The following is a 15212-nucleotide window of genomic DNA, read 5'->3' as shown; positions in this document are numbered from 1 at the left end:
TCAGGAGAGTTTTCCTAACCACCAGAAAACTAAGCTTCTTTCGACATGTTTGAACACTGCTGCAGAGGACTTAAGAATATTTGAAGAAATAGGATTATTTTGGAGTGAAGGAGAAGAAGAGGAGGGTTGATAGAGATGTAGTAGATATTAAAAGTCATAGTGTGGACAGTTAGTGCCCTTCTCCTTGGGCAGAAATCGCTAATACAAGAGGACAAAATTTGAAGGAGATCACAGGAAAGAATTGGTGGGGGGGGTGGATGTCAGAGGTAAGTTTTATTACACAGAGTGGTGGGTGCATGGAATACACTGCAGGGTGGTGGTAGAGGCAGATATATTAGGGACATTTAAGATGGGCAGATGGATAAAAGAAAAATGGAAGACTTAGTGATTAAGGATTTCACAGATTTCAAAGATCAGCTTTATTTATCAGATGTACATCGAAGCATACAGTGAAATGCAAGGATTGTGCTGGACTGTCCACAAGTGTCCCCATGCCTTCACCATCACCAACACAGCATGCACACAACTCTAACCAGTAAGTCTTTGGAATGTGGGAGGAAACTGGAGCACCTGGAGGTAACCCCCGAGGTCACGGAGAGAACGTACAAACTCCTTGCAGACAGAGGCGGGAATTGAACCCTGGTCTTACAGCTAGCGCTGTAGCAGCATTATGCTAACTACTATGGTACTGTGCCACCTTGCGGGAAGAAAGAGTTAGATTGATCTTGGAGTAGGTTAAAAAGTTGGCACAACATCCTGTGCCAAAGGGCTTGTGCTGTGCTGTGTTCTGAAGTGACATTTTTGTCTGCAGCCACTTAAACCTCTCTGTGGTGCCAATCCCTGCAAAGTAATCTCACGCAATGAACTGGAGGACGAGACTGCTCTGCCCCACAATTATAACTTCAACAGAGATTTCTCAGGCACTGCTGTATTCACACATTTTTTTTGCTCTTTATATCTCCAGTGTGACTGAATGATGGCAGGCTGCAAATGCAGTTTAATTAGTTCTGCACTACATTGTGAGCTGATGGGCCCGTACTGATATACACTATGCTCTATATTTAATGCTGCCTCTTTACAAATCTTACAGTGTTGGATGGTTTGTATTTTTCTTCAGATGTATTAGCACGTTTATAATTTAGTAAGTGTTCCTGCACCTTTAGTTAAGAAGGTAGTAATTGGCCGTGCAGTGTCCAGTGGATTGATGCATCTGTCGATTTGATTGTCAGATACAGAGAACTGCGACTTTGGATGGCACAAGTTCCAAGGACATTGCTACAAGTACTTCGGCCACCGGCGGAACTGGGAGGACGCGGAGAAGGATTGTCGCCTGCAGGGAGCTCACCTGTCCAGCATCCTGACGCATGAGGAGCAACTCTTTGTGAATCGTACGTACTTTGACAATTCAGAAACACTTCTTCTCGTTGATTCATGAGCCTTAGTGAATATGCACAAACAACAATCTCCAGAATGTGAATTCAGATTCATAGTATGGGTAATGGAATGTTAAGGCAGCTGGTTCTGATATTCATAACTGGAGAGAAAAATGTTGAAATGAATATTTGGTAGGCTAACTACAGGGGGAGCTAATTAGCTTTTCAGCTCTTATCTTACTGTTTGTGATGTCATAGCTAGTCTTAACCTAATTCCACACGCTCAGTTTAAGAAAAGTTTATTATATGTAACAAGTGACCAGGCATCTACTCCACTTTGAGGAACAAAGCTACAAATGTCTTCAACTTTAGTGTGTAGAAGTGTTTTCCAGTCTGGAAAGGCCATGCTTGATTTTTAATATATCTGAGAAGGTTCCTGGGAATGAGGGTTATCGCACGAGGAGCATCTGATGGCCCTGGGCTTGTACTCTTTGGAGTTTAGATGAATGAGGGGTGGGGATCTCACTGAAACCTACTGAATACTGAATGGCCTGGATAGAGTGGATGTGGGTGTTTCCAGTAGTGAGGGAGTCTAAGAGCAAAGAGCACAGCCTCAGAATAGAAAGAAGTCCGTTTGGAACAGAGATGAGGAGGGACTCCTTTAGACAGAGGGCAGTGAATTCATTGGACAGAGGACACAGCCTCACAATGAAGAGCAATTTGTTTAATTGTGAATCTGTGGAATTTATTGCACAGACAGACGTGGAGGTCAGGTTTTTGGGTCTATTTAGTGAGATTGATAGGTTCTTGATTTGTGAGGGCATCAAAGGTTTCGGGGAAAATGCAGGAGAAAGGGGTTGAGAGGGAAAATAAATCAGCCATGACCGAATGGCAGAGCAGACTCAATGGGCTGAACGGTATAATTCTGCTCCTATTTCTTATGGTTTTATAATATAACAGCTAATTTAAGCATCTCTCATAATCAAACACTTAAAATCAGAGAAGACACGTCAGCTCTCAGTAAAGCAAACCTGGCAATCTTTGTTTCCCATATCTGTCGCAGAGGCCTGACAGATGTTTTCCCCTGATACTTTTCCAACATCCCTTTGACTGCGCTGCTTAACTTTTGTTTCAGCCACTCTTACAGGCAGTGACTCACTTTGCATCACAGCTCTTTTCCAAAGACAATTCGTCTGTTCTCAGCATGTTCCATCCAGCGGATTTTAGGTGTGGAGTAACCAAGTCCTTTCATCCATTTCATCATTTCCATCCCCAGCAGTTCAGCTCTCCAGATATAAAAGCTGGCATTCTACTGTTTACTATCGGCACTTGTCCATGGCATTTTAATGATTCACATACATGGATCCTTGGACTGAGAACCCATCTATTGCCTGTAGCATTTTATTGTTGCAAAGACTGATTATTTTTTGAACTCCAAAGTGATGAGATGCCTATTATGTTTTCTTGCCATTTATGCTGCAGTACTTATCAACACTATCTATAATAACAGCACCTACATTGTGATAATGATGGATCTTATCAAATGCCTTCTACAATAAATATACTGAGGCAGCCTTCAACATTATTTAGGTACTTCTCCAAAAAGTCAAAGTAAAAATAAAATTTATTATTTATCCAGAACGGGGGGTCACAGTTTGAGGATAAAGGGGAAGCCTTTTAGGACTGAGATTAGGAAAAACTTCTTCACACAGAGAGTGGTGAGTCTGTGGAATTCTCTGCCACAGGAAACAGTTGAAGCCAGTTCATTGGCTATATTTAAGAGGGAGTTAGATATGGCCCTTGTGGCTAAAGGGATCAGGGGGTATGGAGGGAAGGCTGGTACAGGGTTCTGAGTTGGATGATCAGCCATGATCATACTGAATGGCGGTGCAGGCTCGAAGGGCTGAATGGCCTACTCCTGCACCTATTTTCTATGTTTCTATATTTATCAAAGTACTTACGTCACCATATACTACCTTGAGATTCATTCCCTTGCAGGGATTTATAGAAAAATAAAGCAATACAATAGGATCTGTGAAAAATTATTAACAAAGACTGACAGGCGACCACCATGTAAAAGGAGACAAATTCTGCAGTTAAAAAATACTGAGAACATGAGTTGTAAAGAGTCCTTGAAAATGAGTCTGTAGGTCGTAGAATCAGTTCAGAGTAGTGGTGAGGATATTATCCACGCTGGTCCGTCAACTTGATGGTGGAAGGGTAATAATTGTTCCTGAACCTGGTGGTGTGGGATCTAAAGCTCCTGTACTTCCTGCCTAATGGTAGTAACGAGAAGAGAGCATGGCCTGGATGTCGGGGGTCTTTGAAGATGGATGCCGCTTTCTTGTGGCCGCATTCTTTTGTAAATGTTCTCGATGATGGGAAAGGCTTTGAATGTGATGCCTTGCCAAGCATGCCACACGTCTTACAGGTCCGTGCTGGCTTTTCTGATCTGCTGAAAAATCTCAAGGTGTTCAGTGACTCCCTTCTTAATTATCAACTCTAACATTTTTCCAAAAATAAATGCAAGGCTAATTGGTCTATAATTCCCTGGTGACCCTCTATTAACTTCTTTAAATAGCAGGGTGAGGCAAATGATTTGCAAGCTTTGGGACAACAGTTCTGGAATCTGTAGATCACAAAGAAGGAAAGTGCTTATAATATACACCAGATTGAAAGAAAGAGTTGTTAATATTTTGTATCAAAATATGCAAAATAAAAGGATCTAATGCCAATAGGTATTCAAAGCATTTTCTCTTTTCTGGCTCCTCTAGTTTCCTCCCACAGTCCAAAGACGTACCAATTAATCATGTAATTCGTCATTGTAGATTGTTCTGTAAATAGGTTTGGGTTGAGTAGGCGGTGCATCCCAAAGGACCAGAAGGGCCTGTTCCGTGCTGTATCTCTAAAATAGAAAATAAGAAACAATCCTTTCAAGATGAAATAATTTTATAGCAGTAATGAGTAGCTGAGTTTTGGGTTATGTATTTGAATCAACTTTAGTGCACAAGTACACAGGATTTTATAATAAATTTACTTTGAGCTTTGATAAATTTATGTTGATTGAAAACCTTGATCGAGTTCTAAAGTTAAGGTATGTGTTCACCAAAAAGAGGAGCATCCTATAGTAGTCAAAGAGCAATACAGCATAGTTGTAGCACAATACAGCCCAACCAGTCCATGGTGCTGACCTAGCTGGCCTCAGTTTCCTGTGTTCAGCTTGTATCCCTCTAACCCCCATCCCTCCATGTACCCGTCCAAGTACTTCTTAAATGATGCTATAGTACCTGCTTCAACCCCTTCCTCTGGCAGCTCATTCCATATGCTCACCACCTCTGTGTGGGAAAGTTGCCCCTCCGGTGCCGTTTAAATCTTTCCCCTCTAACCCTAAATATATGCCCTTTAGGTCTCCTCTGTTGTAGGGAAAAGACCACTACCATTCATCTTATTCTATGCCTTTCAAACCTTTAAATATTCCTATCAGGTCACCCTTCATTTTCCTATGATCCAAAGAATAGAGACTTGGCCTGGCCAACCTCTACTTCCAACTTGCCACCGTAAACAGTGTTGCCATCAAAATGGAGATGGTTGAGATGAATGTGAATGACTCCTGTAGATATAGTGGAAGTGTTACTGCTACCCTCTTTACTGGGATCTGGTGATAATGAGTCAGTCAGTCAGTGGGTGCCGTCCCAAATCCAGGGTTGGCAGCTATGCACCTCCATCTTCTTCGATCTTGCGACAGCACCGAGTACAGCGTCTCCTCCAGTTTGTTCTTGCTGGCCGCCTTGGCACTGCCCGCTGCCGCCCCTGCCGAACTTGAGCCCGAGGCCATATCGGCCTCCAGCCGCGGCCACTTCTTCGAGCTCGGCCCTTCCTTAGGCGGAGGCCTGGGCAGGTCCAGGCACACGGTGCAACGCCCAAGTTCATCATATCTCTTCTAACTATGTGCATAGCATACAATTCGTTGATACGTGGTGAGGCTTTAATCTCTTCCGCGGAAGATGGCCGTTGGCTCACAAGGAGCTCATCCGCCCTTTGTCAGGTCTTGTTTTTTTTAGTCCTGCTGGATGTCCTCACACCCTGCTCACCAGACTAAGTCCGGTGGGGGAGCTGGCCCAAGTCGCTGACCACTCAACCACGACCACATCATTGGGATAATGAGCACAGATTTTCAAATACTCATATCATCAGATCCTACTGAAGAAGGTAGCAGTGACACTTATATTATAGATTGGGTGTTGGTAGGAAAGCAGTACAGAAACCTTGCCGTTGTTAACAGAGGAATGGTTACACCGAGGACGAGGCTTTGCAGGGTTAGGGTCTGTACACCATGGATGGCTAACACTAGCAGCCAAGGGGAAGATGGAAACAACATTAAAACTAGAGTTACCTGGTATAGATTAAGACCATAAGATATAGGAGCAGAAACAGGCCGTTGTTCACCTTTGAGAGGATCTTATTTTATTCTTATATTCTTGTTTGAGTTATTGAACAGCTGCAGATTCACTTTTTATCTTGATGGCGGTGTTATCTGTGCCACTGTTTCCTTCATACTGTGATCTGAAATTAGGCCGGCTGGACATCACTGATCTCTGCCCCCTCACATGGAGCTCTCCCTCGCAAACATGTTGCGCCTGGCAGCTCCACACCGAGCTGACGAAACTCAAAGCCACTGGGTTGAACTCATCCAAATGGTCAGCAGCTCTGTGACACAGATCACCAGATGATCTGAACACATTTTGTGAGTTGAAATTACCCAGGCCTTATCTTTGAGAGACTACTTTTGCTTGCCATTGCACATGTGAGAGAGGGTTCAAATTTCACTGAAACTTACAACAGATTCTTGGTTATTTCACTAATAATATTTCTAAAGTTTTTAACCCTAGTTCCAACATTATGGTCTGTAGAGTGAAGGAGAATAAGAGCTGACTTGATAGAGGTATACTAGATGATAAGAGGCATCAATAGAGTGGACAGCTGGAGACTTTTTCCCAGGGTGGAAAACATCACTACACAAGGACATACTTTGGAGTAAAGTTTTGGAGGGATGTCAGGCGTAGGTTTTTATTTACACAGGGAGTGGTGGGTGCTGGGAGTGATGGTAGAGGCAGATACAGTAGGGACATTTAGGAGGCTCTTAGTAAGGTACGGATGAAAGGAAGGTGAAGGTTTATGCGGCAGGGAAGGGTTAGATTGATCTTGCAGTCGGTCAGAAGGTCAGCACAATATTGTGGGCCGAAGAACCTGTTCTCTTGTCTATAACCTCTAGTACGTGTATGGCCTTGAAAGCCGAAATGTGATATTTAATGATTAATCCTTGTGTCAGCAAAATAATGTGCACACGTTTTCTTAAGTCTATTTTTAATCAGACCCCAAATATGTTGATTGTAGTTTGTAGGTATTACAGAAATTGGCGGGAGGTGGGCTTGTGGTCAGTAAAGAATGTTGCCAAAATGTTTAGCAGGATACAGAGAAGTGGAAATGTGGACAGAGAAAAGGCAGATGGATTTCAATTTGGACAACTATAAGGTGTTGTACTTCCAGAGGTCAAATTAAAAAAAAAGAAAGCATACAGTAAATGGTAGGATCCCTTGGAAACATTCACATAGAGAGAGGGATCTTGAAGAACTAATCCATATCTCTCCTGAGAGTGGCGTCACAAGTGGGTGGAGTAGTAAAGAAGACGTACTGCATGTTCACCTTCATTGCTTGGGTCAGTAATATAAAACTTCGGTAAAACCACATTAAGACGCTAAGATGCAGGAGCACAATTAGGCCATTCGGCCCATTGAGCTTCCTCCTCCAATCCATCATGGCTGATTTATTTTCTCTCTCAAGCTCATTCTCCTGTCTTCTCCCAGCAACCTTTGATGCCCTGATTAATCAAGAACCTATCAATTTTCATCTTAAAGATACCAAATGATTTGGCCTGCAGCACCATCCGAATTCCACAGACTCACTATCTCTGGCTAAAGAAATTTTTCCTAATCTCTGTTCTAAATGGATGTCCCTCTATTTCCCTCTGGCCCTAGACTCCCCACTAAAGGAAATATTCTCTTTGAATCCACTTTATCTAGGTCTTTCAACGTTCAATAGGTTTCAATGAGATCCTCCCCTCATTCTTCAAAATTCCAGTGCGAACAGGCCCATAACCCTTTCATTCCTGGGATCATTTGCACGAACCTCCTCTGGGCCCTCTCCAATGCCAGTTCATCTTTTCTTAGATAAGGGGCCCAAAACTGCTCTCAGTACTCCATGTGCAGTCTAACTAATGTCTTATAAAACCTCAGCATTACATCCTTGCATTTTGTATGTGTTAGTCAGCATAGTTTGATAACAACATCTGAATAACTTTGAATAAGCCCCACATTACTCAGACACGTGAAATTTAAATTAGCATAACTGTGATGCATAAACACAAGAGGTTCTGCAAATGCTGGAAATCGAAACCCTGATGAAGGGTTTTGGCTCAAAAAGGCAACTGTTGATTCCTCTCCATTGATGCTGCCTAACCTGCTGAATTCCTTCAGCATTTTGTGTGTTACAACTGTAATGCTTAGTAAGTAGTTATTAACCTTCAGAGCAGGAGAATAAATGATGGTTGTAGAAAAGTAGAAATTCCAGAACCATTGGGCAATAGAATCCAATTATTCAGTGTTCCATACAAGATTGGAAAGACAGGACATATATCTTTGTAAACCAGTTGATTTTACTGGATGAATCATTATTATGTACAGAATTGGAATTAAATACTTCCTTCCTTGTTGTGTCTATCCCATAGGTATTGGCCAGGACTACCAGTGGATTGGCCTAAATGACAAAATGTTTGAACGTGATTTTCGTTGGACTGATGGAAGCCCTCTGGTTAGTCTTTGAAGCTTTGTTTTCTTTTATATATGTCAGGTGGAACATTCCTGAATGACTCATAGAAAGGCAGTGTGGACTAACTGCTGGATTGTGCTTTAGATTTGTCACTGTAAAGTATAATTACAATGAAAACTGTATTGCTGAGTTTCATATTGTTGCACTAGATGTGTTAGGGGAGCTAATAAAACAGCACATATGCTTAGTGGGCACCTCATTAGGTACCTCCTCTACTGAGTAGAGCATCTACGTGAACTGAGTGTATGAGTGTTGTCTTCTGCTGCTGCAGCCCATCCAGTTCAAGGTTTGACGTGTTGTGCATTCAGAGATGCTCTTCTGCACATCACTGTTGTAAAGCATAGTTATTTGAGTTACCGTTGCCTTCTTATCAGCTTGAACCAATCTCAGTATTCTCTGACCCCTCTCATTAACAAGGCATTTTTCCCCACAAAACTGCCACTCACTGTATTTTTTTTTGTTTTTCTACACCATTCTCTGTAAACTCTAGAGATGCAAAAATCCCAGATGATAAGTCAGTTTCAGAGACAGACATACCACTCTGTCAGTCACCAACAATCATTCCGTGGTCAAAGTCACTTAGATTACTTTTTTAACCCCGTTCTGATGTTTGGTCTGAAGAACAACTGAATCTCTTGACCATGACTGCATGCTTTTATGCATTGAGTTGCTGCCACATGATTGGCTGATTAGATATTTTCATTAACAAGCAGGTGTACCTAATAAAAAGAGGCCTCTGAGAGTAATATTTCTAAAAAGTACAAAAATTCAATTGTGCAGTAATATAAAAGTGTGGTTACTAGAATACTGTAGCCAAGTTACAACTTCTACTTTAGATTTTACTTTGTACGATTAGAAATCTAGGTTATCCAAAAGTAGATTGTTAAGAAATCCATTTAGGCTTAATAAGTACTGGTACTTCTCCCAATGGAAGTAGACGGCACTTGGTGTGCAGAACAGAATCTAATGCAGAGACCAACATCGGACTTTGATCATCTCTTTATAAACATTGGAATTGGACTTAGTTTATTATAGTCCCATGTCCCAAGATACAGTGAAAAACTTGTTTTGCATATCGTTCATATGGATCAGATCATAACATAATGCACTGAGGTAGAACAAGGTGAAACAGTAAATAAAGTAACAATAAAGCGTAACAACTACAGAGAAAGTGCAGTGCAGGTAAACAGCAAAGTGCAAGATCATAACGAGGTAGAGTGTGAGATCGAGAGTCCATCTTATCATACTAGGGAACCATTTAGTCTTACAAGAGTGGGCTAAAAATTGTCCTTGAGCCAGGTGGCACGTGCTATCTGGCTTTCGTATCTTCTCCCCGATGGGAGAGGGTAGAAGAGAGAATGTCCGGAGTGGGTGTGGTCTTTGATTATGCTGGCTACTTTACTGAGGTTGCAAGGAGTATAGACATTTGCAGTGAAGGCAGATGTCGAAAGCAGGCTGGTAACACTACTTACTGGAAAGTGATTATATACGCATACACAAAATCCGTATAACTACTTTTCAACTGAAGTGTAAAGCCCATCTATCCAGCATGAGGCCATTTCTACCTGAGGCTCCACAGGCACTTGATAAACATAGAAAATATAGAAACTTAGAAAACCTACAGCACAATACAGGCCCTTCGGCTCACAAAGCTGTGCTGAAATTGTCCTTACCTTAGAAATCACCTAGGGTTACCCATAGCCCTCTACTTTTCTGAGCTCCATGTACCTGCCCAGGAGTCTCTTAAAAGACCCTATCGTATGCGCCTCCACTCCCATCACCGGCAGCCCATTCCACACACACACATCACTCTCTGCATGAAAAACTTACCCCTGACATCTCCTCTGTACCTACTCCCAAGCACCTTAAAACTGTGCCCTCTCGTGCAAGCCATTTCAGTCCTGGGAAAAAGCCTCTGACTAACCACATGACTTAATGCCATCTCAGCTGAAGAAAGAAAGGGCTGTGGAGCTTCTGCCATGGAGACAAGGATAATTACCACTGACAATAACTGGTTTAAAAATCACTGTTTAGTTAAGTCAGAAGACTTTTGTTGGATCCCCATTTTATATATGTTCCTAATTGCAAAGCTGCATTGTAGGAACACGTGTAAATCATTCTCATCTCCATAGCTGTTCGTTCCATGATTTGATTAAGAAGCCCACAAGTGTGGCCACACATTCCTGTGCCAACATAGCACGTCCACCAAGCTCAACAGAAAAGAGCACAGAACACAACAGAAAATGAACTACTAATCTCCAAGTAAAAGAATGCGGTCTTATTAACTAATGCAGAGACACAGGAAATGCCACAGTGGACAGATGCTGCTAAAAATAAAAAAAGGGCTTCTTATTGTAGGGTAAAACATGAAATGATTCCAATTATTAAAAAGTTGGCAGACAAATCCAGAACACATATTTCCATGCAGGTTCTTTGTCGCACTTTCATACAATAGACTGACTTTATGTCTGTCATGCTGTTTGAATTATTAGCATTGTTTGACTATATAAGGTATTTCATTATAAAATATTCCTGAGTACATCCCAAGAAGTGTACTGTGCTTGGAGCCAAGTACTGTTGGTGATCTGGCAGAGGTATTTTTAGGTCTTCTGCAGTAAGCCATTACCATGATCTGTCGCTGAGGTATACAGTGAGCTCCTGAGGCAGCTGTGATATAATTGAGCTTTTGTACAGAGCTGAGTCAATCACACATGTGGTAAACTACTTGAAGTCACCAATTTTCGTAAGTGTAAATTGAGACGCTGAACCCCGTAGACATTGCACAGAGCTGGCACTTTTGACGTCCTTACCTCACTGAGGTTAAACCCACTGGGAGAAATTCTCAGTTGGTTTATTTAGAGGCAGAGTAAGATCTCTAGATGGTATATTTGCTGCTGATGCAGCATAATAGGTCTAGTGTGGCTGGCCAGTCTCAACTTTGTGTAATGATGACTGTATGGAAAATGCATAGACACCTTCTAATATACCTTTCATTACTTTGTCACGATGGGATGGAATGCAAATGCATTTTATATTGCTTAGTAAAACTGTTGATCTGCCTTTTTCTCTTCAATAAACTTTAAATCATTTGATCCTGTAGCCATTGCTCTGCTAAAGACATTTTATAAGCTCACAAGATGAATTGAGCTACCTCCCTTCACTTGAAAATCTAAAACTGATCCAGCTTCCCTAACTATTTACAGTCAAAAGGTGGTTTGCACAACACTCTACAGCTCGGGGCATTTGAGGTCGGATTTCTATTCCCACCATCCTCTGCAAAGGGTTTGTATGTCCTCCCTGTGAACGTATGGCTTTCCTCAGGGTGCTGTGCTTTCCCCCCACAGTCCAAAGACGTACTGGTTAGTAGGTTAATGATTTGCTGGGCAGAGTAAGCTCGTTGGGGTAGAAGGGCTTGTTCCACGTTATATCTCTAAATAATAAATAATAAAAGTCTATACATTTATAAACTAATTGCAATAACAACACTTCACTTCTGCTTTAAGTCTTTTTTGGCATGGTAGCGTAGTGGTTGGCACAGTGCTTTACGGTACCAGCGGCCTGTGTTCATCTCCTGCCTCTTCCCATCTACCCGCACCTGGACTATACCGCTCCCATTCATATACTTCACTTAAATGCTGAAATCAAACCCACATCCACTATTTCTTCCAGAAGCTCATGCAACACTCACCACCCTCTGGGTGAGGGAGATCCCCCTGATGTTCACCTTAAACATTTCACCTTTCATCCTTAACCCATGACCTCGAGTTCTAGCCTCACCAAACCTTGAAGGAGATGATTTAATTCTATCACAACCACCCAGGTCAGATCTCAAGAGTTCTAATGAACCCTGGCAATCCATTTGTATAGACCTGTTAGAAAACTCTTATTATAATCCTATTGTTCACCTTTGAGTTTACTGAATTAGGTAGGTTCCAATTCAAACATTTTTACAAATATTACTTGTGGAAAGAAACATTGCAGGCAAGCTTAGCACTGATGGCCCTACCCCAGTTATCCTTGAGAAGGTGGTGGTGTTGTGGCTGCTTCCTGAACGACTGCAGTGGTCTGAGACAGGCATCCTCACATTGCTGTTGAATAAGGATTACCAGTGGTTGTGAAGGAACAACTGAGCATTTCCGGTGTGAATTGGGGAGGAACCTGCCAGTGGTTGTAATCTCATGGAAAGTGGTGCATTAGTCCTTCCCAGTGGGTGCGGCGGGCAAGTCTGGTGCTTTTCAGAGTGGAACTGAGAGTAACTTAGAGCTAACCCAGGAAATTCTCGACCAGTGAGTCTGACTTCAGTGGTGGGCAGGTTGTTGGAGAAGATCCTGAGAGGCAGGATTTATGAGCATTTGGAGAGACAGACAATATGATTGAGGATAGTCAGCATGGCTTTGTGAAGGGCAGGTTGTGCCTAACGAGTCTTATTGAATTCTTTGAGGAAGTAACAAAACACATTGATGAAGGTAGAGCAGTGGATATAGTGTACTGTATATGGATTTTAGTAAGGCATTTGATAAGGTTCCCCATGCAAGGCTCATTCAGAAAGTAAGGAGGCAAGGGATCCAAGGAGACCTTGCTTTGTGGATCCAGAATTGACTTGTCCACAGAAGGCAAAGTGTGGTTGTAGATGGTTTGTATTCTGCATGGAGGTCGGTAACCAGCGGTGTACCGCAGGAATCTGTTCTGGAACCCTTCCTCTTTGTGATTTGTATAAAGGACCTGGAATATAATACTAATGGTAAGACTCTTGGCAGTGTGGAGGATCTGAGGGATCTTGGGGCCCGTGTTGATAGGACCCTCAAAGCTGTGGTGCAGGTTGACAGTTTTGTTAAGAAGGCGTACGGTGTGTTGGCATTCGTCAACCATGAGATTGATTTCAATAGCCGTGAGGTAATGTTACAGCTATACAAAACCTTGGTCAGGCTCCACTTGGAGTACTGTGCTCAGTTTTGGTCACTTCACTACAGGAAGGATGTGTATACTATAGGGAGAGTGCAGAGGAGATTTACAACGATGTTGCCTAGATTGGAGAGCATACCTTATGAGAATAGGTTGAGTGAACTTGGCCTTTTCTCTTTGGAACGACAGAGGATGAGAGGTGACCCGACAGAGGTGTATGAGATGATGAGAGGCATTGATCCTGTGGATAGCCAGAGGTTTTTTTTCTTAGAGCTGAAATGGCTAACAGGACGGGGCACATATTTAAGGTGCTTGGAAATAGGTACCAAGGGGATGTCAGGGGTAAGTTTTTCACACAGAGAGTAGTGGGTGTGTGGAATGCACTGCCTGCAGCAGTGGTGGAAGTGGATACAATAGGGTACATGGAGCTTAGAAAAATAGAGGGCTATGTGCTAGGGATATTTTAGGCAGTTTCTAGAGTAGGTTACAGGGTCGGCACAACATTGTGAGCTGAAGGGCCTGTATGTGCTCTAGATTTCTATGTCCTGTATCAACTGAGTTTCTTGTTGATACTACACACTGCAGCCATTGTTTGCTGGCAGTCGAGGTATATCTGGCTCTGTAATTAAGTTAGGAATGCATTTTCACTGTGGTTTTCAAACCCTTCCTCAATTTCATCTCTGGTATCTCTGTAACCTGGTTGGAGCTGGTAGGGTGGGGGGGTGGGGGGGGCACGTGATTGGATGACAGGGTGGGAGGGAGGATCAGGGCTTGTTTTGCTGTTGTTGTTTTGTTGCTTGTTGTGTTCTGTGTTGCACTGAACATTGTGTGCACGCTGTGTTGGTGCCAGTATGTGTGGCGACTCTTGCAGGCTGCCCCCAGCTCATCCTTAGCTTGTGCTGGTTGTTACATAAATGACGTACTTCTCTGTATGTTTCCATGTACGTATGATAAGTAAATGAATTAGCATCAAATGAGACCCCGTCTAACCCTAATAATAAATAGAAGAGATTCTGCAGATGCTGGAAATCCAGAGCAACACATACACAATGTTGGCAGAACTCAGACGTCAGGCAACATTTGCAGAGGGGAATAACCAGTTCAGCAGGACGGTCCTGAAGGAGGATCTCAGCCCAAAATGTCGACTGTTTATTCCTTTCCATAGATGCTGTCTGACCTTTTGAGTTCCTCCAGCACTTTGTATGTGTTATTCGTCTAGTACAGGGGTAGGCAACCTATGGCCCGTGAAGGTATTTTGACCGGCCCGCGAGCAAATATTGGGATACTGTGCTTATCCAGCCCGCGAGCGATTTTTCCTTACTCTGAGTGTTTCACGCAACCACACTCATGGACATGCATGGCGTCTTGTTACACTGGCCCCAGGTTCCGTTTTGTTCCAAACCAAACACTGGTATATATGAAAGACGGGAAGGCAGACTATCTTATTAATATGTATTAGATACTCTCCGTGCACGCCCAGGTTTTCAGTTGGCATCGTTCAAATTTGTAAACAGAAACAGCATCACTGTGTTTTAACAAGAAATCCATGCTAAATGCCCAGATATTTACATGTGCTACGATACTTGTTCAATAACTTAAGTTTCGAAATAAAATTGGAGAAAAAAATTCCAATGGCAGTGAATGCAAAACGCAGGAAGGTAGACACCGAGTGCTGAAAAAGCAGTGAAAATGAAGGAAATACCCGTGCCAGCTACGAAGTCTCAAAATGTATTGCAGAAAAGATGAAGCCTTTTACAAATGGAGAGTTTGTCAAAGAATGTTTGCTGGCAGTGGTGGATATTATTTGTCCTGAAAAGAAATCTTTATTTTCATCTATCAGCCTGTCGGCAAGAACAATCACACAGCGAGTTGAAGAAATGTCAGCAGATGTTAAAAGTTGCTTAAGGGATGCCTGCAACGAATTACATTTTTTTTCGCCCAGTTGTGCTTGATGAGAGTAGAGACTTGAGGGACACTGCTCAACTTGCAGTGTTTGTGCGAGGAGTGACCTCAACTTTTCAAATTTTTGAAGAGTTTATTCAATTAATTCCT

The 15212-nt window shown here is 42.5% G+C and overlaps 1 protein-coding gene across 3 annotated transcripts in view; it reads left to right on the top strand.

The window, feature by feature from the left end:
• The window catches only part of LOC140211503 (uncharacterized), a 211065-nt gene that overhangs the window by 170023 nt on the left and 25830 nt on the right, over positions 1–15212 (top strand). For all 3 annotated transcript variants that reach the window (XM_072281269.1, XM_072281270.1, XM_072281271.1), the window contains exons 12-13: positions 1230–1388; positions 8158–8240. In XM_072281269.1, the coding sequence (XP_072137370.1) occupies positions 1230–1388; positions 8158–8240 (242 nt within the window). The remainder of the gene's footprint in view (positions 1–1229; positions 1389–8157; positions 8241–15212) is intronic.

The sequence above is a fragment of the Mobula birostris genome, chromosome 17, assembly GCF_030028105.1.
Source record: "Mobula birostris isolate sMobBir1 chromosome 17, sMobBir1.hap1, whole genome shotgun sequence".
NCBI classification, from domain to species: Eukaryota; Metazoa; Chordata; class Chondrichthyes; order Myliobatiformes; family Myliobatidae; genus Mobula; species Mobula birostris.
This window is presented reverse-complemented; position numbering and strand designations above follow the sequence as displayed.